The 25,554-nt window shown below is 36.2% G+C and overlaps 1 protein-coding gene across 1 annotated transcript; it reads left to right on the forward strand.

The window, feature by feature from the left end:
* Positions 1–19,700: 19,700 nt before the first annotated feature.
* Positions 19,701–24,783, forward strand: LOC128219427 (histone-lysine N-methyltransferase SETD1B-like). Its single transcript, XM_052927236.1, has 5 exons — positions 19,701–21,519; positions 21,737–21,865; positions 22,585–22,688; positions 23,134–23,290; positions 24,380–24,783. The coding sequence occupies exons 1-5, from the start codon at positions 19,701–19,703 to the stop codon at positions 24,781–24,783; spliced, it is 2,613 nt and encodes an 870-aa protein (XP_052783196.1).
* Positions 24,784–25,554: the final 771 nt, after the last annotated feature.

A 25,554-nucleotide genomic window follows, 5' to 3' on the forward strand; every position in this document is an offset into this window, starting at 1 on the left:
TGCATAGTTTAGTTGTAATGTTGATATATCTATACAAAAACTTAACACAAAAACTGTAAAGTTTACGTGTAATAAAAATGTTCTGTTCTGTATACTATTATAGTTTGATAGATTTCTGATTTACTATTCCAGTTCATCCTTAAAGAATATTTATTTAATATTTCACACAACATTGTATTTCACACAACATTTTATAATTGTAATTGTAATATATTTTATATGTATATGAAACACAAAAACTGTATAGTTTACGTGTAATAAATTCTGTTCTGTTCTGTTCTATATAAATCAGACGTGAGTCTGATAAAGAGTGACCAGAATCAATTCTCGAAAGATAGATATCTAGTTCGTCACAAGAGAATTTACTAAAAAGTATTTATATTTATCAGTATCAATTAATTATATAATTAGGTCAAGAGCATTTCACCATTATCTCGTACGAACGTAATATACACCTGTCACGTAATTACTTGTTTCTCATTCACCGCACTAATTTTCTGATAGCTCCCTGCTTTAATTAGTGTAATAATGCCCTCCCGAAGGGATTTCACTGAGCATGTAATAGCCGCCACTGGATTACCGTTCCCGCAAGGAAATTCTAAGATACGGTCTCTAAATGAGGAAATCGGAATGCTCGCATATTCCTCATGATCTAATTAAGCAAGCGGGAAAACAGACAGCTTCCGTAAAGAAACACCTGTCAGCATATGGAGTTCGTCGTTAACTGATCATCATGAATAAAATGCACAAAAAATACACAATAAAACTAAGTCAGGGTGATGGTTCACGTGACTTCAGAGGGGTTGTCACATAGGTCGACCGGAGTCAAAACCGATGTAAACAAACGAATAAATTCTTAAATTACTTTTTTGTCAGAAAATATATTGAAAATATTGCTGAACTTATAAAAGGCATTGCTTTTTCTGCTACTACGCGTGTAAAATAATTTAGATTTGCTTGTACCTTAACGATACATTTCTTTTCCAAAACTAAACGGTATTTTGTTGAAGGACGCACGGTTCGTCGTGAATTTTCGGCCAATGATTGCATCGTTAAAATACAAGCAAATCTGAAATCAACAATCTTAGTTCAACAAACGACATTTAACATTGAATATCGTGCTTAAGCATTCAGAAAATAAACATCTTGCTGGCACGATATTGGACAAATATTAGAAAATGAATGTCGTTCTGGCACAACATTTGACATTCGAGTTAAACTCTAGTACAATTTTTGCTCTAGTGTTTTTTTTTTGTCGAACATTTTGAAAAAATAATATATGAGGGAATGCGCTTTAAAAATGATACACCATATACAATTTAGATCCCATATAAAGCTGTAATGAGATAAAATGAGTTGAGAGAGAGATTTTGGTTTAACAGTAAGTTGGTGATATTGGGGCCTGCTCAAGTTAACTCATACAAGTAAATCGCAATTACGATTAAAAATGGTAAGAAAGGTTAAAAAAGAGACATAAGAAAAATTATAAAACATAAAACAGGGCCGGGTTACTTTGAGTTGAGTCGCAAAAGTGATTCTGCCTTCCTCATATTAACATACACATATATAAATATGCCTATTAGTGTTGTTGCTTCAATACGCTAGATTATGATCCACATAGCGTAAAAGTTTCAGTGCGCTTCGTTTATGTTTGAAAAGTGAGACCACTTTTCCGAGTATTTTATGAACACCCCTCGAAGAATAGAAGGTATCTGTATTGGCATAAATTGTTTAAGAAACAGTGTGGTTTGCATAATTGGAATTTCTCGAACTGTGTAAAGGTCGGACTCATTACCACATTAATAGAAGAGACAGTTAACTTCGGAAATATAATATCTCCAGGGTTATTTGCGAATATTATGCCTGACTTAACAAACAATTCACATCTTCATTTCTTCTGCAACGCTGCACATCGAAAGCTGACTGTTTATTCGCTTAATTGTCAATCACCCGATGGCATTTCGGCTCAGCATTGATGAAAGGAATGATCCAATTTGATAAGCCATCCCTGTTTATTTGATTCAGACTGAGTGTATCATTTTTTTACAGAATACCGCAGAAAGGCTATAGTAACTTCATTTTGGTCATAATGGCGATATCCATAGACAAGACCTTCACGGTATGACAGAATACAAAATCTTTATTGGTCTACTGGTTGTATAATATGTTATACATAGTATGTCGTGTATCAGATAACATTGATTAAAATTGTACGACACTTATTTGGTTTGTGATGCACGGTATGGTGTCGTATTATGTTTGCATAAAAGAATGGGACAAGCATTAGTTTCAAACGCATAACGTATTCGAAGTCGCACAGTCAAACATATTGTGCATGGAATCACAATGGCTTTCAGAGTGCATTTGTTCAAAAGCTTGACAAGTTCTATATGTTTTAATGCCGTGCAAGGTGTCGCATTCGTTTGACGTATTTTTATGTGCTCAAATTGGCTAGATTTCACGTATTTTTTTTGTATGTACTCAAGTTGGATAGAGTTGGGGAAGTCGCGAGTAACGCTTTGAGCATTTTCGGGTAACCTGTACTCGTTATTTCGGTAACCTGTACTCGTACTTCTGGAAATATTATAGGAATGCACAACTTTGCCATCATCCGAGCACATGGAGTATGTATCGGTATTTCCCATGGTTTTGATGGATATATCGCTCTTTTGATGATCTTTAATCTAAAGTTTTAATCATGCATACACGAATGAAACAGGGTACAATTGCTTCTTTACATGATTTTAACAACACTTCTGTTAAAAATTTACTCCGGCCGTGCGCCGATCATATCGAATTCGTTTTAACTTTTAACCCATTGCCAACTCGCGATGGGAGTTCCAAAAATCGAATGATTAGAGAATCGCATATACGTGAGTTCTCTTCTCAACTTGTTCGATTCTGAACTGTAGTAACTCATGTTACCCGAGTTGGTATCCAGAAAATGCTCTAGTGTACATGTACATGTATGTCTTGAAACCGGTAATATTCGCGACCTCTTGAAAGCACAAGTCTCATATTACGTGGAAACAATGCGAAATAGCAAGCTATAGTTTATAAACCAGCAGCACCCAACTCATACTAATTGTATATTCTATAAATAAAGATGTGCGTCAAAGGAACTGCTTCATTAATACTATTCACGGGCAGATGAAGGATTTGACGTTAAAGAAGGAGTAACTTAGAGAGCGTAACCTTACTCAAAACCGAAATTTATTTGCTTAAATGTGTTGGCATGGGGGTCAAGAAATTAAAAAAAAATCTGATCCGAAATGGTGCATTTTGGGTCTATTTTATTACACTTTTTCTCCTATATTGAAATAAAGCGTCGCGCCCCTCCCTCAGAATCGAAATCTGTTCGATTAAATGTGTTGGCAGGGAGGTTTGGGGTCCCCCAAGAACAGTTTAACATTTTCTGGTTCGAAATGGTGCATTTTGGGCGTATTTCATTACTCGTTTTCTTCTATATTGAAATAAAGAGTGAACTTTTAGGGATTTTTTAGTGATTTTAGGGGTGGGAGTAGGGGGTGTATTCGTCCCCACCCTAGGATCCGCTAGTGCTATTCATGGAACTAATAACGTTAAGTCTAACTATCTGATCCGGAGCGAATACCAACGCTCGTCAGTCATAACCCTACAAATATTGCATAAAATAATTATATGCGTGTTTTACCCCATTTGTAACGTTTGTACTAATTAAGCCTAATGCGGGCTTTGAGTAATTGTCAAATTATTTTAAAGGTGTTGCAAGACTCCGCCGTTAACCAGCAAGCCCTAATATTATAAAAAAATACTTAAGCCACTTCACAATCTCTGTCTGGACTCATTATATCACATTACCGCATAACATATTCAAATTTTATATGTTTTACTATTTCTCAAAATGAATTCGCTCATATATTACGTTGATAAACATATTTGGCCAATATTTCATAGATATATAATTCTTCATATGTTTTTTTATATATTTTATCATGTTTATTTTTATTTATTTTTAATTATTTCACAAGCACATTTGAAATCTTTAATTTTTAAAATATCTGGTAACTATGTTAATAAACATTATGCACACAAGAATGAGGCTAGAATCCAACATAACTGTAAAGGTAATACACGTCTTCAAGAAGGAAATTAAGAACTATAACTTACCAAACCTCTAAATCCTATAAACATACAATACAATAAAAATGTACTTAACACTGATATTAAATAGAGTTTGTATTTACTTTCACCAAAGCTATTGTTATAGTAACAAAGAACCCCTGGTGTAAATAAATACACATGCTTGACCGAAAACGGGTGTAAATGCCCATGGCTATATGACAAATGAACATCCAAATTACAGTGAAGTTTATTTGGAATTTTCACCATAAAGGCAAACACACCGATTTATTTTTCTACACTTTCCTAAACTGAGATTATATAATGGAGATGACCGATTGTTCAGGACCTCGTTTAAGTTTACAACGTTGTTAACGCGATTGGTGTTAACTTTAAATCTTTACTGCTCTGGGAGTTCCATTGACACGCATGTGACCTGCAGTATTGTTAAAAACATTCGCGAGAACTGTTTAGCTTGGCTTATTCTATTTAAACATATGAGTACATGACCAAACAGTTCGGTTTAAAAAGTTAACAATGATGCCGTTAACAACTATAACGTAAACAATTATACCGTTAACAACGACGCCGTTAATATCTATACCGTTAACAACGACGCCGTTAATAACTATACCGTTAACAACGCTACCGTTAACAATTAGACCGTTAACAACGATGCCGTTAATAACTATACCGTTAACAACTATACCGTTAACAACGACGCCGTTATTAACTATACCGTTAACAACGACGCCGTTAATAACTATACCGTTAACAACGCTACCGTAAACATTTAGACCGTTAACAACGACGTCGTTAATAACAATACCGTTAACAACAATACCGTTAACAACTATACCGTTAACAACGACGCCGTTAATAACTATACCGTTAACAACGTTAAAATTAACAATTAGACCGTTTACAACGCTACCGTTAATGACGGTGCAGTTAACAACGATGCCCTTGACAAAAAATGGCTTCATTGCTGTACCAGCCGTCCTGAGCTTTATTTACTTCGTATATAATTAAATTGCTACAAATTATTTTCTTAAAGCAAGCCAGTTTTTAAAAGCTCATAATGTAGGTGTATATGTCTTTTTAAATGCATTATCATGTTTAACTAATTTTACTTAAATGATTAAAAAGAACATGCGAGATTAGCTACAGATAAAAATATTAGCGATTTTTGGCGCTTTTTGGCGCTTTTTTACAGAGAAATTGTGGCTACGTAGTTATTAATTAACTAGTTAATTTATAAAGGTTAATATTCTTTATATTTATCTGTACCTAAATAGTATCATTTTTGGTGTGAGTTCAACATGTTTTTGCAACCCGTATCTTGTGCGCATTCAATATAAAATCCATTGGAATAAGATACTGTTCATGGTCGTATGATGATAACCATAAGAATATTGTTTATTATATTGACTTGTGTTATGCGGTATAAATACAAACAGTCTTGACATACACCCGGTCAAGTGGACCTTTAAGAGTTATGTTTTTAATATGTTGAACTGTAAACTAATCTACCCTCACATGAAACGTAGAACTAACAGTGAGCTACAGTATGTCTTTGAAACCTCATAAGGCCCTCCAAAAAAGGAAGACAATAATTTTTGATAGATACAATAGCGTGTTATTTCTGAGAATTTAATTCGTGTTACTCTGGTACCAAACTATGCACGAGTCAATTGTAACCACGGCCCCCCAAGGTCCGGGGGTATACCGGGGATAGCCGGGGAAATGGGCCTTGTTTTTACCTTCCCGGTGGCCCCGCAGTGCCGGGTGATTGCGTTGGTTTTGTATTCGCGCCTAATATAGCGGGGAATGGGCCTTACCTAAGGTCCCTGGGATGCGGGGGCATTTAGCGGGGATTTTACCATTCGTCCCCGCAGGGCGGAGGTTTTACCCGGGCTTGGCTGGACTGAAAGTCAAAGTCCCCGCTATTCCCCGGACCTGGAGGGGGCGTGGTTACAATTGACTGGTGCATTATTACAAACATGTCGAAAAATAAATAAAATAAAAAATTGTTTTCGTCTCTGGAGTGATGTCGAAATTTGCAATTGGGGTTGGGTAATTCAAGTTTGAATAAAATGCTTATTTGACGGTAAATTTCTTCCTTTTTAATGCAGGAAATGATACCCGTTTTTAAAAAGTCAAGCTGGCCATAATTAGACATTGGGTCACCTTTTCAAACTGCACTCTCACAGATTGACCGCTTGGACAACTAAATTTTATTTCTTATTAGAGTGAGCCTAATTCTGCGTAAATGTCTGAGAGTGAAATAAGACTGCTGACAAAAGATTAGATAGCAGTTTTTCATATTTACGTTCGAAAATTGATGTTTTATGCCGAAAAACTCATTTTTTCTTCAAGCGTAAGTAACGCCCTTCGTTCCAAAAGTTCAATTTTCGATCGTCAATATTAAAAACTGCGATCTGATCTTTTGTCGCCAGTCTTAAATCAATGGTTTTAAGATATTTACGCAAAGATTGGTTCATTCCAAGACAAAAAAATTTGTCAAAACGGTCAATCTGTGAGAGTTCAGCTTTAATATTGTGCACACGTATATATGTCTATATTTTAATTATTTAAATGTGATAAGTATTAAAGTCAACAAGTAAGCGGTCGTATTTAAAAAGGAAAGAATCAACTGCATACCCTCCGTTGTTAATGTACAAACGAATAATACATGACATTACCTTACGACTATATTTCTTTTTGTTTAATCCTAAAACTCGCTGTTTAATATTGCCATACTAAATAACTGTGATTAATTCCAAAAACTTAGAATCTGACTATTCAAAGTATATCAATTACATTCAAAATTAAAATTATTTATAAGACTTACATACTATTTCCAAAATCACAAAGAAAAGCACTGTTCGTAGCACGCGTTGTAGCTATTGGTTACTCCAGAATGCTGAACCAGTCGAAAAGCGCTGACTTAGCACTATCGTAGATGTTTGATACAATACTATTTGTAATGTTCAAACAGCTTTCAAAGTACATCCGATGGCAAATTGAGAAAAAAACAACACATTAATGATGTATGTGCATACAACAAGCGTCGCGCACTGTGGCCACTGCACGATTAAACGTTTGTCTGAAGAAAGCCTATGCACTCGCCCTCACAGAGGTGAATACCGATGATGATCAAACCGCTCTTTTCTCCAAATAAAGTTGCAACGCTTTTACTTTCTGAATAAACCCTTTACGTAGGCTTCCAGCATAATACTAAGTCAGCATAAAAAGCAATATCTCCTCTCAAATCAGTTCTTATACTACATAAGCAATGCACCTTTCTCTAAATAGTACTATTTTTTCCTGAATGCAACACAATACAAAAGAAAGTAATAACTTAAGCAAGGTATTTCCCTTCTTAAATCACTTGACTTTTTTCTCTGAATACGGTTCCAATATAGAAGAGCCTTACTGGTCTCTCCCAGCCCGCAGTGATTACGAGTCAACAGTGATGCCCGATTGAATGATACTGCCATTCAAGTATGAATAAAGCCTCTCGGAACCCCGGCATTTCAAACGAACTACATACTTTATTCAAGATATGGTTTCAAAATCAGCTGTGAAAACTACACGCAAATTTAGTAGGTTCATTTTCGGTGAAAGTCGTGATTTGCTTATTTTTAATTTTATTTTGAAAACAAAATGCATGCAGTAGGTCTAATGATACACTTGGGTCAACTACTGCACGCTAAAACATTTAAACACAGCTATATCCGCGTTATCTGACACTTTAAAAATAGAAACGTACTCCGTTGATCCGAGCTTCCATGAAGAGTCTGCACAAGTGGAAGGATACCATTCGTAAATGTAGGCAGCAGATACAACAATGAAAAGCAATCAATTCATTATTCCACTTTAATACATCCTCGGCACCCCAGCGTATCATAACCTATATGGGCAAATCAGCTGTAAAAAGCTCGTACTCATGAATAATTAATAACTTAAAGGTGAAATCCAGCCGCTTGATTGGTCGCATGAGACACAACTCAAGCGGTGCGGAAATGGCCGAGAAATTACGGATGTAATCTCGGTTCGAAATAATCCAATGAGATCATGGCTTACAAATCGTTTTAGACAGGATATTGTTAAATATGCCAATAGCTCTTCACAAAGGAGATTCTTTCCTTTTTGTTATCGGCTATTTCATTGGTCGGAAAATGCTTATGAATATTCAAGATTTATAAAGTTTCCCTAGCCAATTTGCCCAGGGTGTCATATAGGTTATGATACGCTGGGGTGACGAGAATCCCATGAGGTGTGTCTCATGCGACCAATCAAGCGGCTGGATTTAACCTTATTAATTATTCATGAGTACGATAGATTTACAGCTGATTTGCCCAGGGTACCATATAGGTTATGATACGCTGGGGTGCCGAGGATGACTGCAATAATGCATAACTGTAATTGATCACATGCAGACTACCACTTACAGAAGCAACTACTATTCCTTAGGCCAAATAAAATGTTTGTGTTCCCGGTTAAATGCCAAAAAAATCGGTAGGTTGGATTTTTTTGTACATGTAGATGTTGCACAGAAGAAGAAAGTTTATTCAAGGAAATATAACACACAATATATATTTGAAATAGGCCAACTTTACCCGTGATCAAATTCCTAGAATACAATGGCTTACGTATACAAATACTAATAGCGAACATGTAAACTATAGACAGGTATGTTTGTATCAAATACATAGCAACTGTATCTATAGAGTTTGATATACGTATCATAAATAATAAATAAATGAATTTAACTATAAACTAGTATATTTGTATTATTTTATTAACAACAATATTTATAGAATTTGATAAACATCATAAAAGGCACTTAACTTATGCGCTATATCCATGCACTGGAGTTAACTAAACGGAGTTAATAGTATAAACTTCTTGCAAAATAACTCAAATAATGCATAATTTCGTAATGATATTTGAAATTTTGTACCTTTACTATTATGTCAACATCATATAATAATATAACATGCATATAAATATATATTATGTACTGAATGTGAAATTTATTTTTTAAAGATACAAGATGTACTACTATTGTTCTATCTTATTAAAATTACAAACGTGTCTAACTTTAATAAATTTGTCCCATTCCGACCCCACTAAAGGGTGAAAACGAAACATCAGAAGGGTTTACATGGTAAATCTATATCGATCTTAGTATTGTTTCAGTTACCAAATAAAATGCATGGCTGTATTTTAAAGAAAATTTTATACAGATGGAAGCATGCATATTTTCTACTCATTAGAAATCTAAACGTGAACATACGTTTTACTTATTTCAAATGCATTAAATATATACATATATATATATATACACACAGCTAAATGTTTTAAGATGTTTGCATTTTCAGACTTTAATATAGAAATTGCCTTAAACATGCTCGGCCTCTCCCTTTCTTAATGTATTTAAATCGTATGTTTTTGTACAAAAGGCATTCAAATAACAGGTAGTACTCATCTTCTAACTTATTGCATACTCTACATAACTGATATTACACATGTTAATACTACTACACACTCCAACACTGCAAATTACACATATAAATACTTCTACCTACACATGTAAATACTACTACACATTCCAATACTACAAATTACACATAAAAATACTTCTACCTACACATGTAAATACTACTACACATTCCAATACTGCAAATTACACATATAAATACTTCTACCTACACATGTAAATACTACTACACATTCCAATACTGCAAATTACACATATAAATACTTCTACCTACACATGTTAATAATACTACACATTCCAATACTGCAAATTACACATATAAATACTTCTACCTACACATGTAAATACTACTACACATTCCAATACTGCAAATTACACATATAAATACTTCTACCTACACATGTTAATAATACTACACATTCCAATACTGCAAATTACACATGTAAATACTTCTACCTACACATGTAAATACTACTACACATTCCAATACTGCAAATTACACATAAAAATACTTCTACCTACACATGTAAACACTACTACACATTCCAATACTGCAAATTACACATATAAATACTTCTACTTACACATGTAAATACTACTACACACTCCAACACTGCAAATTACACATATAAATACTTCTACTTACTCATGTAAATTCTACTACACATTCCAATACTGCAAATTACACATATAAATACTTCTACCTACACATGTAAATACTACTACACATTCCAATACTGCAAATTACACATATAAATACTTCTACTTACACATGTAAATACTACTACACACTCCAACACTGCAAATTACACATATAAATACTTCTACCTACACATGTAAATACTACTACACATTCCAATACTGCAAATTACACATATAAATACTTCTACTTACACATGTAAATACTACTACACACTCCAACACTGCAAATTACACATATAAATACTTCTACTTACTCATGTAAATACTACTACACATAAATACGTTTACTTGTACATGTACGAGAAATACTAGAACTTATACGTCTATATACTATTACTTTTAAACACTATTAATTGTACATGTGAATACTATTACTAATACATGTAAATACTTCTACTTATATATATATATATATATATATATATATATATATAATTACTATAACTAATACATGTAAATGCTTCTACCTCCAATTTATCTTATTCAAATGATATTTGAAATAACTGGTGTTTAGACGATAAAAAAATTATTAGGCATAGCAATGCCTTATTATCAACTAGCTCATAGAAAAAAAACAGAATCGTCTAAGAGTAATTTGTGTCTGTTGAAATTTATCTATCTTCTGAAATGTACATCAAGAATATTCATGATAAAGTTGGGACGCCTCACTGTGAAATCGACGATAATATATCATAACTCAGTGATCATTTGATGTAATGATAGATATCTAAAGCAATAAATAAATGGGGTCAGTGACTTCTACTGTTTTTCAAACAAAAGAATTCCTGTTCTGGCGTAAAAAAATAGTTTTAGAGAACGCACCTGTGCGAATAAAGTAATATTCAAACGTTTGCCTGCTTATATACCATAGGACGCTTGGTCGCTGACTATATTTTATAGAACGAATTTACTTTTAACGTTTTTAAACGAGCGTATACGTAAATGTACACGGGGAAAAGAGATCAATACAAATATCTACATTGATATTCCTCCACTTTCTATTCCTTACGCAAAAAAAAACATGTTCAAGGATTGAAGCGAAAGGTAAAAACGACTAAAAGTCATTAGTGTTTGCCCTACATTGTCAGCCAATCAGGGGCGCTAGATCTTTAAAATGTTTCGTTTCTTAGTTGTGAAGAATCGTTACTCATTTCTGAAGACGGCTCATCAGGATTAAGTACATTACTATAACTGCGCATGCGCATATAGTCAGGTCTGCTGTTTGCCTATTCAAAGGCGCAATTTCAGTGTCAACGCTGATTTAAATGACGTCACAATATATTTGATTTATTGACAAGTCTTTTTAACAGGCGCACGGCTTACATTTAAAGCAGATGCAATATGGGGGGGGGGGGGACAAACACTAAATCGGATTTTTTTTTAAATAATGTCTTCGTGAATAAGAAACCACGGTCGCTTCGCTGCGCTCCGCTTCCTTCTAAGGTTACTTAAATATTCACGAAGAAATTACTTAATAAACTCTAACCTATCACATAAGACGAGGCTTTGTCGGTAGACTTGAACGATTTATTTTCGTGCAGACCTCCAAATAAACAATAATAAATCTAAACTCACAGACATAAATCCTACAGATTAAGGAAACATCAAAGCGTAAATATAATAGAGCAGTAATAATCACCAGCATTAAATAACGACGTTTACCAGCAAAGTATGTTTATAGCCAAATAAAAAAGAATGGTTCCGTGTTTTTCAATTACATTTCCTGATCATATTTCCTATGTCGAAGGCCAATGTGTCTGCAGTAAATTATAAACGCGAGTAGTTTGAGGCCAGCAAAATACATCTGAAGCTGTCTGGCAAGTGAACTTATTTGCTTTACAGATTCGTATTAACCTCCTCTCTGAAAGGCAATAAAGAATGGACAGACTTCAGTAAACATTAAAAGCTCAGCATAAAGATGATCCAGTGTCTGCGTATGGGCCGTGAGCCTAAATGTTTTTGAACTTCTTTAAAATAGGCATAATATGCAGTGAATCATTTTGAACACCGCTCGAATGCATCCCTCGAGATTCATATATTTCAGTACCATGGATTCTGGGCATAATTTTAATGATCTAATGATCAAAATATCCATTATTTCGTGCACAATTATTACGTTAAAGGTTTACATCTTGCGGAAGCATACATTTAGGAATAATGAGTCCTCCGGTAGAAATTGTAATGCGCGCCCAAATGCATCAATGAATATGTGCATGCTTATATCAGCTACATTATATTGTCTAAAACGGTTAGTTGAATCAATTGTAACTCGCTTTGGTAATTTGATTGCCCTTTATAATGCTAAGAGCGAACAGCCGCCAAATTAAGAATAAACCCTTTTTCGTTCGTCAGGTTTTGGTCTACTTCACCTATAAAATTGTAGCTGGGTTATAGAGATAGCATTTAGCTAGATAGTATGGTATGAGTTCGAGTCTAATACTAATAATATACAGCCGCCTTCTGAACGCTTTGCAGATGTTTTACCATGTGAAATACCATTAGCCAATGCGTGCCAAAATTATTCCAGTAACAATGTGAACTATTTGAAATTATGTAAACGTTGGCACACAGAATCAAACATTATTTAGTGTGTTTCATTTAAGCCCGTTTAAAATTCAAAACATAAATTATCAATACGTTTTTTTTGTTTTGTAATATATATATATATATTTATGTGTGAAGGATTTTCTTTAAGGTGTTTGTTATTCATTTTAAGTGTGTGTGCGTGTGTGTGTGCGCGCGCGTGCTTGCGTGTGTGTGCGTGCGTGTGCGTGCTTGCGTGTGTGTACATGCGTGCATGTGTGTGTGTGTGTGTGTGAAAGTTAGTGTATAGTTGGGCAATGCCCATTCGGCAAATGCTCCAATGAGATTGTTTGTCTTTTAGTTTTGTTTTAGCATAGTGCACAGACAGAATGTAACTCTGGTTAGAGCTACCCTGGTGCTTTAACGTGCACCAGTGTAAAGCACTGCCACACGGGACCCCCATTTAACGTGCCTCCCGGAAGACCACCGTTCGTAATGTTACCTTTGTTTATAGACGCAAAGGAATTAAAAAGGTTGCCAAAATTTAAACATTACCCGTTAGATTGTGCGTTAAATACGGCGGCCAAATAACATGTAGGTTATATTTTAAGTCAGTTAGGAGAAATTAAGTAAGCTATTATTAGTAACTCCTTAATAAATGAGATGGTAGTTGATATCCTCAAACTATTTCTTGGATTATAACTTATATTTCTAGATAATGAATCGCCCGCTGGCCGTCAATAATAACCAAGTATAAATTCTGGTAAGGAATTCGGTTAAGAGACGTTTGGGGAACAGTATATGATATACGGTATAGGAAAATAATATTGTATTTAATAATAAATGCATAATTATGCACACTGACCTACTAGTATACGTTTGTAACTCTCAGTGCGGAAATAAATCGGGGCAATGTGTCCGTTGGCTTTTATTTATGATATTCGTGAATCTCTTAATAGTTAAACTTAAGCCCAGATTTGAGCTCTGTTAAGATATGGTTTAACCAGTCTTAATGGTTCAATTTATGAAAGCACATGATAATTTACAAAATGTATTCAATGATTCTTTCTACATTATATCCCTCTATGTTTTAAACCCATACTCACTTCTTAACTCTTAATTCGTTGCGACAGAAAAAGAGCGCATTGGAACAAATACTTTACTGGCGTGGAGGTAAAACATTACAATGGGTTCAACCAATTTCAGATGTCACAGGTCTACATTTATCTAGCAACATATTCCTACGAGGCCTGTCCTTCTATGCCTTTCAAAAGACCAATGTCAGCCATATGGAATGTACGACATGTGAATCCTAAGCTGCCTGACGCCGACGCGAGCAGTGTACGTGAAATTGAAGGTTGCAAATATCTAAGGAAGTTGTCAACAAACAAATGTTTATGATTTACGTCTTCCTTTTAACTAAACACAAAACACGTATTTTGTATAGCTTTCTGGACAGAGCTTTGTTAGTGTGTTACATGAATAATGTAAAACACGATCAGGCCTAAAAAAAAAATACATTTGGTATGGGTTACCCGACCCTACCTACGGAATAGGCGCCGACCCTACCGTTTTTATAGTCAGTTTGAAAAAAAAATAAAAAATAAAAAAAAAAATAAAAAAAAAATAAAAAAACATTTCTTTTTTTTTTTTAATTGATTTTTAATATTAAGTTTAAACTTTAAATCCTTGTACAGAAGATAGCTTTAACACCATTCTCCAATGATGAAAATTATATTCTTTTATAAAACCTAATAAAAAAAAAAATAAAAAAAAATAAAAAGCCTACCTACCTTCCTATTTTTTTTAAGGATGTAACCCTAACCAAACATTTTTTTAGGCCTCATATCGTTTCACCCCTAGCTTCCCTAGCTTATTATACCCAACTGGGTGGACATAGTACAGACACTCGAACATTTAAAACAATTTTATTTATACAAGCGACATGATTTGCAAGAGACATCATATTTTGAAAAGAAACAAAATTTCAAGTCAAAATGGATAAAGGAGGTCTGAGGTCGGAGGGGACGTATTATAACCATGGGCGATTCCTGAACCTACGGAAAAGGTGTCAACTTTGGACAAATTACCTTGTCCTGGAATTTCACGTCCCATGAAACCTATTACAAAGGACACTGTTGAAGACTTTACTAAGAAATATTTAATTACAATATTATATAGTTTGTGGCGATCAGTTCGTTTTATTTATTGGTAATGCATTGCAGTTCAATGGACTTTCTTTTGGACTAAGGCCCAAACAAAATAAATACTTTTCGGTTCGGGTTACCCAACCCTGCTACGAAATAGGCGCCGACCCTACAGTTTTTATTCCGTTGGAAAAAAGTAAATGAATAAAAAGTGTGTTTTAACATGTAGTTTAAAACCTTAAAAGCTTTACAGAGAAGATTGATTTAACACCACTCCACAATGTGAAATAAGGTTATAATATAAAGCCTAATAAAAAAAATATGAATAAATAAAAATGAAAGGCCTACCTACCCTTACTGTTATTAAACAGTAATCCTAAGCAAACCATTTTTTTTGGCCTTATTTTGATTTATTCAATTTTTACATTTTATATAGTGAATGTGTAAGACTCAAATTCACAAACAAGATTTATGTTACTCTGTGTCACAGTGTTCTGCAAATGTTGGTAGAGAATGGACTTGCGTCTGTTTATATTTTTTTAAATGCCATTTAGAAAACATTCGATATTTGATGTCATTTTTTTAAACATTGCAATTGAGTGCAACGTTCTGTACTGAAAAGTTTGTTTATAAATGCTTAAACTACAGTATCTAGAGTCAATAAAATTAATGATAGTAAATAGTATAACCACATAAAAGTGTTACAAAGTTTCGTACCTTGGTTGGGCCTGATGCAAATTTGGGGTCAACATCAAGTATACACTAATACCGGGAAATTCAAACGTAATCAATCAGTTTTGGCTCTGGCATATTGGAACAGTATACTCTTTTAATCTTTGTATTGCATCTATAACATAACAATAATACCTTATAAAGCACGGAATAATGTGCACAAGTTGTTTCTGTTTACATGCATTTCTATCAACTTCCGGTTTCTTTTCTGATTTCTGGGAAGTGAATAGAATTTAAAAAATGATAGGTTGTTTCACAATTTTCGGTTCTAAAAACGTTTTGGATTTATTTATAGGACAGAAAATATCCACTAAATAATAGTTTGCATCTGAGCAAACATTGGCATGCTATTTACGATTTATTTCTAACTTATGTTTTAAATGACGTCACTGCGCGTACAGGTATAACTATGAGGCCCGTACACACATTTTCAAGAACATTTTATACAGTGTGAAATGAATATTTACTTTATTCTTATTCTTTCCCTAATTTATAAATGGTCATTTTTATCTGTATATTTATATTCATTCAATCGTTCGATTAGTCTGTCAGCCATTCGTTCATAATTTATACATGTTTGTTTGTTCGCCCACACATTCATTCGATCATTAATTCGTTCATCTTTCATTCGATCATTCAATGATTTGATCGTTCGATCAAAAATATTATTATTATTATTATTATTTTTATTATTATTATTAGTATTATTATTGTGTTTATGATAATTTGTTGTGGTTGATGTCGTTTATGTTGTTGTTGTTGTTGTTGTTGTTGTTGTTGTTGTTGCAGTCAAACAAGGGGCATAACTGGACAATTTTTAATGGTTGACCCTGGCAACATAATTAATTTAAGTACATCGAACGGTTTTATGGGGAGGGGGGGGGGTGTACCAATTACAATAACTATAACAATACCAAACATATTCCTGATCTATTACGGTACCAATCACAATACATATATATCACAATACCTATCACAATACCTATCACAATACCTATCACGATACCTAGGCTATCGCAATACCGATCACAATACCTATCACAATACCTATCACAATACCTATCACGATACCTAGGCTATCGCAATACCGATCAAAATACCTATCACGATACCTATCACAATATCTATCACGATACCTAACACAATACATATCACAATATCTATCACAATACCTATCATAATACCTATCACGATACCTAGGCTATCGCAATACCGATCACAATACCTATCACGATACCTATCATGATACCTATCAAGATACCTATCACAATACCTACCACAATATCTATCACGATACCTAACACAATACATATCACAATACCTATCACGATACATATCACAATACCGATCCCAATATCCATCACGATACCTATCACAATACCTATCACAATACCGATCCCAATACCTATCACGATATCTATCACGATACCTATCACAATACCGATCCCAATACCTATCACGATACCTATCACGATGCCTATCACAATACCGATCACAATACCGATCACAATACCTATCACAATACCGATCACAATACCGCTCACAATACCTATCACGGTACCTATCACGGTACCAATAACAATACCTATCACCGAATCAATCACAATACATATCACAATACCGATCACAATACCTATCACAATACCTATCATAATACATCTCACAATTTTGTTATTATCTGCGGTATTTTGTTCTATGAAGACAGATTGGTAGATTAGCTGTTTTTATGAAGGCTTAACTAGCTAGTCTCCATGAAGCCAGAAGGGTAGATTAGCTGGTCTCTTAGAAGACAGAAGGGTGGGTTAGCTGATCTCTATGAAGCCAGAAAGATAAATAAGCTGGTCTCTTAGAAGCCAGAAGGGTAGACTAGCTGGTATCTGGTCTCTATGAAGACAGAAAGGTAGATTAGCTGGTCTCTATGAAGCCAGAAGGGTAGACTAGCTGGTCTCTGTGAAGCCCGAAGGGTAGACTAGCTGGTCTCTATGAAGCCAGAAGGGTAGATAAGCTGGTCTCTATGAAGCCAGAAGGGTAGATTAGCTGTACTCTATGAAGAAAGAAGGGTAGATTAGCTGGTCTCTATGAAGAAAGAAGGGTAGATTAGCTGGTCTCTATGAAGCCACAAGGGTATATTAGCTGGTCTCTATAAAGCCAGAAGGGTAGACAAGCTGGTCTCTATGAAGACAGAAGGGTAGATTAGCTGGTCTCTATGAAGACAAAAGGGTTGGCTAGCTGGTCTCTTAGAAGCCAGAAGGGTAGATTAGCTGGTGTCTATGAAGACACAAGGGTATATTAGCTGGTGACTATGAAGCCAGAAGGGTAGATTAGCTGGTCTCTTTGCAGCTAGAAGGGTATATTAACTGCTCTCTATGAAGGCAGAATGGTAGATTAGCTGGTCTCTATGAAGCCAGAAGGGTAGATTTGCTGGACTCTCTAAAGAATGAAGCGTAGACTAGCTGATCTCTCTTATGACAGACGCGAAGATTAACTGGTCTCTGTGAAAACAGAAGAGAAGACTGGCTTGTTTATATGAAGGTAGAAGGTTGGACTGGCTGGCCTCTATTAATATATCAGGGTATACTGGCAAGCTAGTCTCTATGGAGGTAGAAGTGTAGACAGGCTGGTATCTATGAAGGCAGAAGGGTATACAACCTGGTCTCTATGAAGGCAGAATGGTAGACTAAATGGTCTCTTTGAAGACAGAAAGGTGTACAAGCTGGTCTCTATGAAGGCAGAATGGTAGACTAAATGGTCTCTTTGAAGACAGAAAGGTGTACAAGCTGGTCTCTATGAAGGCAGAATGGTAGACTAAATGGTCTCTTTGAAGACAGAAAGGTGTACAAGCTGGTCTCTATGAAGAATAAAAGGTAGATTAGCTGGTACCTATAAAGACAGAATGGTAGACTTGCTGACCTTAAAAAGAGTGCTTCCTAAAAAGGACAGGGTGCAGCAGCCTGTCATAACTCTGAGGAAAAACCCTCAACAAGGACTGGTCAAATTAAGTGCAAAATTATAATCATACAACTGTTGATCATTTGGTGTTTGACATTGCGCCCTTCTTCAGTTTTCTTTTGTGTGCCGTTTCCACAGGCAATTCCGTGTTGTCAAATGCAACCCATTCAAACCAAAACCAATTCAGACCAAATATGTCCCTTTCTTTGTCCACCATTCACACCTGCAAAATATAACATGAAGTAGCGCCACCCCACCTTTCAGAATGACCAACATTGGTATAGAAGAAAAATAGTAGAAATTCGGATCAAAGCAATTCTAATGACAAACTTCATATTGGTGTACTGAACGGAAACACACACGCCGTTAACGCGCACTTACGAAACTCGAAATATGAAAACAGTACATATGCATAAGTAAAATAAAGTATCATTAATAAAGTGAACAAATAAAAAATCATATATGAAGAATATGCAAGGTTTATTCACTTTCATACATAAACAATATTCTCGCTAAAATACGTCACAAAAGTACGCTGTGCGCTTTTTCATAATCAGATTATCCAAATTACCACTGATGTCCATGTAATGTTCACACGCCACTTCTTTTGGAAACATGTTGACAGCTGTTAAACGGGCATTACGTTAATATATGTCCACTCATTCTTACTATAGACCAACCCTAACAAGGATTGGTGTAAATCAGGCGTTAAGTGTAATACAGGATTACACCAACATACGAACTTTTAAGCCAAGTAATTACTTGTATCTTAGTGTAGTTCCATTCACATGGTAACATATTGCATTTTAAAGTCATGCGTTTTACTTCTTTGAGTAATGTTTCTTTACGTTGATCAAACCGAAATTACCCCACCAAGTACTATATATATAAAAGGCAAATTGAATAGACACACTCTGTGATATTTGGTACGGAAACAACGATAAATGATGTGATTTAGTTGTTGTTTTTAATTCTGTAGACAGAATTTCAACAGAAACATGTATTTTGCAAAACGCGTTGCAGTATTAGTATTGATTATGGCCTGGATGGACTATTCGGCTGGAACATTCATGTTAAATAAAATGATACCATCTGGTCATAAGTTCGGTTATGGGGGAGAAGGGACAAAATCTAGTGGGTCTCATGGCTCGAAGAAAACACACGGATGGTTTGGAGGTCTTGGCTCTCATGGTAATAAGTTCGGTTTTGGAGGAGCAAGAAATATATCAAGTGAGTCTCATGGCTCAAAGAAAACGAACGGATGGTTTGGAGGTCTTGGCTCTCATGGTAATAAGTTCGGTTTTGGAGGAGCAAGAAAAATATCAAGTGAGTCTCAAGGCTCAAAGAAAACACACGGACGGTTTGGAGGTCTTGGCTCTCATGGTAATAAGTTCGGTTTGGGAGGAGCAGGGAAAATATCAAGTGAGTCTCAAGGCTCAAAGAAAACACACGGATGGTTTGGAGGTCTTGGCTCTCATGGTAATATTAAAAGTGGTAATAAGTTCGGTTTTGGAGGAGCATTTACAAAATCAAGTGAGTCTCATAGCTCGAAGAAAACTCACGAATCGCTTGGAAGTCATGGCTCTGATGGTAGCAGTAAAAGTGGTCCTAAGTTCGGTTTTGGGGGAGCTTGGACAAAATCGAGTAAGTCTCATGGCTCGAAAGAAAGTCACGAATCGGTTGGAAGCCATAGCTCTCATGGTAGTAGTAAAAGTGGTAATAAGTTCGGTTTGGGGGGAGCTTGGACAAAATCAAGTGATTCTCATGGCTCGAAGAAAACTCACGAATCGCTTGGAAGTCATGGCTATGATGGTAGCAGTAAAAGTGGTCCTAAGTTCGGTTTTGGAGGAACGCTGACAAAATCAAGTGAGTCTCATGGCTCGAAAGAAACTCACGTATCAGTTGGAAGTCATGCCTCTGATGGTAGCAGTAATAGTGTTCCTAAGTTCGGTTTGGGGGGAGCTTGGACAAAATCAAGTGAGTCTCATGGCTCGAAGAAATCTTACGAATTGGTTGGAAGTCATGGCTCTCATGGTAGTAGTAAAAGTGGTAAATCAGCACACGGCTCAAAAAGTCGAAAAAGTGAAAATAATAGTAAACTGCAATTACCACCATCGCCACCAAACCGACCACCATTACCACCCAATCGTCCACCATCACCGCCAGTCCGACCACCATTACCGCCAATCCGACCACCATCACCGCCGAACCCACCGCCATTGCCGCCAATCCGACCACCATCACCGCCAATCCGACCACCATTACCGCCAAACCCACCGTCATTGCCGCCAATCCGACCACCATCACCGCCAATCCGACCACCATCACCGCCGAACCCACCGCCATTGCCGTCAATCCGACCACCATCACCGCCAATCCGACCACCATTACCGCCGAACCCACCGCCATTGCCGCCAATCCGACCACCATCACCGCCAATCCAACCACCATCACCGCCAATCCGACCACCATCACCGCCGAACCCACCGCCATTGCCGCCAATCCGACCACCATCACCGCCGAACCCACCGCCATTGCCGCCAATCCGACCACCATCACCGCCAACCCGACCACCATTACCGCCGAACCCACCGCCATTGCCGCCAATCCGACCACCACCACCTCCAACACCTCTACCGAAAACAACGCGTCGTCATAATGATCTTTACCCGCAAATTACTACACCTGTTCCTAAACCGCCTGCGCCTCCTGCTACTAGCCCTCCGTTACCTGTTCCTGAACTACCGGCGCCTCCTGCTACTAGCCCTTCGTTACCTGTTCCTGAACCACCGGCGCCTCCTGCTACTAGCCCTCCTACCACGTCCCGAAGTCCTCTGTCATCGCCGAAATCTCAGGGTAACACGCTATAGAAACTGTTTTATCATTAATTGCTTTTGAACCTTTGCCATAATATTAAGTACCATTTTTGAATAACAATAAAACTGGTTCATTGAGGCTTATTTAAATGAGCACTTTCACGCTTCTCATGCAATAGAAAGAATGGCTCTGTTATTTTTTTTAATTGTTATACAAATCATATAAAAAATACACACATCTCACGTTTTGTTAACAGAGGATGGAGCCCTGCTCTTCCCCAAAGAGGACGTCAAACCGCCCAGAAAGCCCAAAGATCAATGTGAGGCCTCGACACCGCCTTGCTGTGAGCAGGGGAAACAACTGCTACGTCTTACCAACGCCAAAGGTTGTGTATATTTTTTATTATTCTGTTTATTAACAATAATAAACTTTTTGTCGAACGGAAGGATTGTATTTACCTTGTGCTGTCTGGTTAATGACTATCGTATTTCATGGCGATATGCAAATCATCAAAGAAAGTGTACTCAAACAGATGCATGCTTCGTCTTTTTACCACAGTGATTTGATGGGGATGAATTCCTGCTTTGGTGTCATTTGACCTGTACAAAATTTAGTGACATTTAACCAAATATATATATATATTTAAAGCTATTAGTCTCGGAATATATATTATATCTACACGAACCTTTATATAAGGTTCATACAAAATCTACCGGGAATGCATAATTGCCAGTAGAAAAAAATCGAAGCAAATATATATTTTGTTTTACTCAAAACTTTCTTAACTCGAAATTTCTACTTAGTGTCTTAATAAGAAAGTCGAAATATTTAGTTAGTAAGCCGAAAGTAAGAGAAATTAAGTTGAAATTTCAGTTGTCGTAAATGCGCTTCCTTAAAGTCCATACATTAGGAAGATGATAAATATGTAAAGGGATGAGGCTGGGTATTTTAACTCCGATCCCTAGGTTGAAAGTCAAGTCTGTTACCACTTAGCCGCGGATCCGCCACGTTTCCAGTGTACATCTTATCATCCAATTATAATATCTAATTTCGGCAACTCCTAACAAGTCCATAACATATAACATTGTATATGCCATATGACAGGTGTAAAGTCACTTGAGGGACGGCTGGAGGGAGTTAGTGCCGACATCGCTAAGGCGGCGGGCAAAAACAAGAAAAAGACCTGCAGTGCGACGGCCATCATCGCGGTAACCTGTTTTGACCTCTTCGACTTTTAAAAAAAATGCATAAATTTTAAAGGCGTGCATTGGAAATCATGACTTAAACCTGGATTTCAGCTTACCTTTTATCCTTTATTCAAGTAAACGCAATGCATGAAACATAAGCAGAGAAAACAAAACAAAACGGTTAATATCAAATTTAAAAAGCGTATGTGCAAGTCTGCTTATGCATTCGCTCTGTTGTACCGGTAATGGTAAGTTTTAGAATGTGAAAATAAACTTTTTAAAAGGGGGGCCACAAAGTTCGTGTCAAAACAATAAACATAAATATGCATACTTACATAGTATACATTGTATCGCGGTAAATTAGTTCCAAATTACATTGCTCAAGAAACAGATTCTGATCACTGAATAAAAGAAATCGCAACATCGAAATATGATTAAGTATATCATTGACCCTTTAACGATGTAGGCCAACTTTGAGCCGTTGGACGATGACGGATGTAGCGGATGTCAGGAGGCGCCCGGTTGTGGCCGCCGTATGTTAAAGGTCCGTCTAGAGCTGTCACCCGCCAAGAGGAGCGCGTGGATGTTTCATGTCGCCGGAAGTGAGGAAAACAATGGAGACAGTGAGTAACTGTTCTATCATATTGTAGTTAGCATTGTAATCGCCCTTTGCATGTGTATATGATTTAAAAGTATTAGTTCAATTGTGTGATCAAAGTGGACAAGTTTTTCCCACTGTTTCGAAAATCCATGCCCCGAATCAAGCACAAATAACAAGAAAAAAATAACACGGAATCGTTTCCCTAAGATTCCTGTTCTTTTAGTTTTGTACCGTCAAACAATGGAAACATGCTAGCGTGCGTTTTACTCACAATAAAAGCAATCAAATGTCTTCATTTTTTATATATCTGTTTCAGTAAAATTTAGAGCGGATTTGTCTTATATGTATGTCGGTGCATACGAAGTTTTCCTTAACCCCCCCCCAATTAATTGAATTTTAGAAGTGTTTGTTTTGCTCAAAGTTCCTGAATATGAATACATGCGTGACTTTGCGGTGTAAGTTAAAAAAAAAACAACACCGACAACGTTGTAGTAGATATTTTGATCGCTAAAATCCCTGTTCTAAAGTACATGTTTACGTTCCCAATAATTCACGCTTTCTTGGAATTTCCGTGCATATATGTCGTATGAAAGTATTAATTTCTTGCATGAAAGTAGTACTTATTCATTTTGATGGATGGTCTCTCTGGAAGCATGAATTTGCATCCAGGAAGCATTTGTCTACAAAATATTCCCCCCAAAAAACAATGAAATCTCGGACACTAGTCATTAATTACTTCCTTAATATGAACTTTGATTTACAGAAGTTGTATGCGTAATTGTTTATACATGTGAACCATGTTGCTCTTATTCATACAGAGACTGTTATAAATTCCATTTATATTTAAAAAAAATCGTTGCGATCTGTTTTCCCAGCTGATTTATGCCACATGTCTTTAAATTTGAACTTATATATTAATTAGTTTGAACACATGTGGAAAACATTCCTTTATTTTCAACAGTAACATGATGCAAATGTTCGCGTTAATATCTAGAAATTTAGAGCATGCACAAGTAAAAAAAACAAACAATTAAATTAAACATACGTGAACACGTGCCCTAATCGACAGTAGCATAAGCCGTAATGCATCAAATTCTATAATGTTTTTCAGGAAAAATCGGCAAAAGTAAAAGCGCAGAACTTCAAGGCTGCTTACCAAGCATCGACGTGTTTGCTAACAACCGCTGTTCCAATGCCCTAGACTCCATTCATTTGAAAGACAGTCTACACGATTCCGTACAGACGGTCACATTGTATATCAGTCATCAGCACATCCGGGTCACCAACGACCGAGGACTCGACTACAGACTTTGTCACGAATGCCTATTTGACCTCAATGCAAATACACCGGAGAGTTCCAATTCCAAGTCGGAGAAAAGCGGAAACAGCCGAGAGAAAAAACGTCACGGAAACGTCGCGTATATTGGGCTTAATAGGGTTGTTGGAAGTGCTTCGCGGGCCGGATATGGCATCTGCTCAGCCGAAATTTCTTGGGCGTGTCCCTGGTGTGAATAACGATAGACAAGCGTTATACGTGCACATACGAAACACAAATAAAAAAGAGATTTCAAGCATTTTACGGTAGGACTTTGACTACCAAAGGCAGTTCACCAAACATAGAACATGTATTTATAAATATAATCATTGCAATCTCAAATAGATAAGGGAAAAATGACAGCTTTCGCTCAACTTTGTTTATGTGCCTTCACATTATTCATATTTCTGCATAGTTCCCCCACTTAAACGCGTTACGCACGGACACTTCATTACAGAATCAAAATATTTTTGAGATAAATATCAAATTTCAGGAACTCCAGTAGCTAAAATACGGTATTATCATGAAACATGTTAATATTCCGTCTGGTCTATAACGATCCGTAGGCGATTGACCTTGAACTCAGTAAACTGATGCACTAGGTAAAGTTTTAAATATGTATTTAAAACTAGTATATATTGAATTGAACGTTTTTGCCAAGTGAACACTTTCCGTAGACGGTGCCGTCAAGTTCACAAGATCTACATGTAATTGTCCTTCGCATTGCTATCAAAGAAACGTAAACAGTTCTGCCTTTCGGTAAGGAGCAGACACACGGAAACAGCATCATCCGTGTGACCTAGCTTACCCATGAAATTACCTTCAGCAAAATTCAAAATCTACAAGGTCTCTACCTAGTCTTCTTAATGATATTTGACCAATTCCAGGGTTACATTCTTTGTCCTTAAACCATATCCAAAACCTTAACGTCACTATATAGCCCTCAATATGATATATGACATTAAACCAAA

Source organism: Mya arenaria, chromosome 15, assembly GCF_026914265.1.
Source record: "Mya arenaria isolate MELC-2E11 chromosome 15, ASM2691426v1".
Lineage (NCBI taxonomy): Eukaryota > Metazoa > Mollusca > Bivalvia > Myida > Myidae > Mya > Mya arenaria.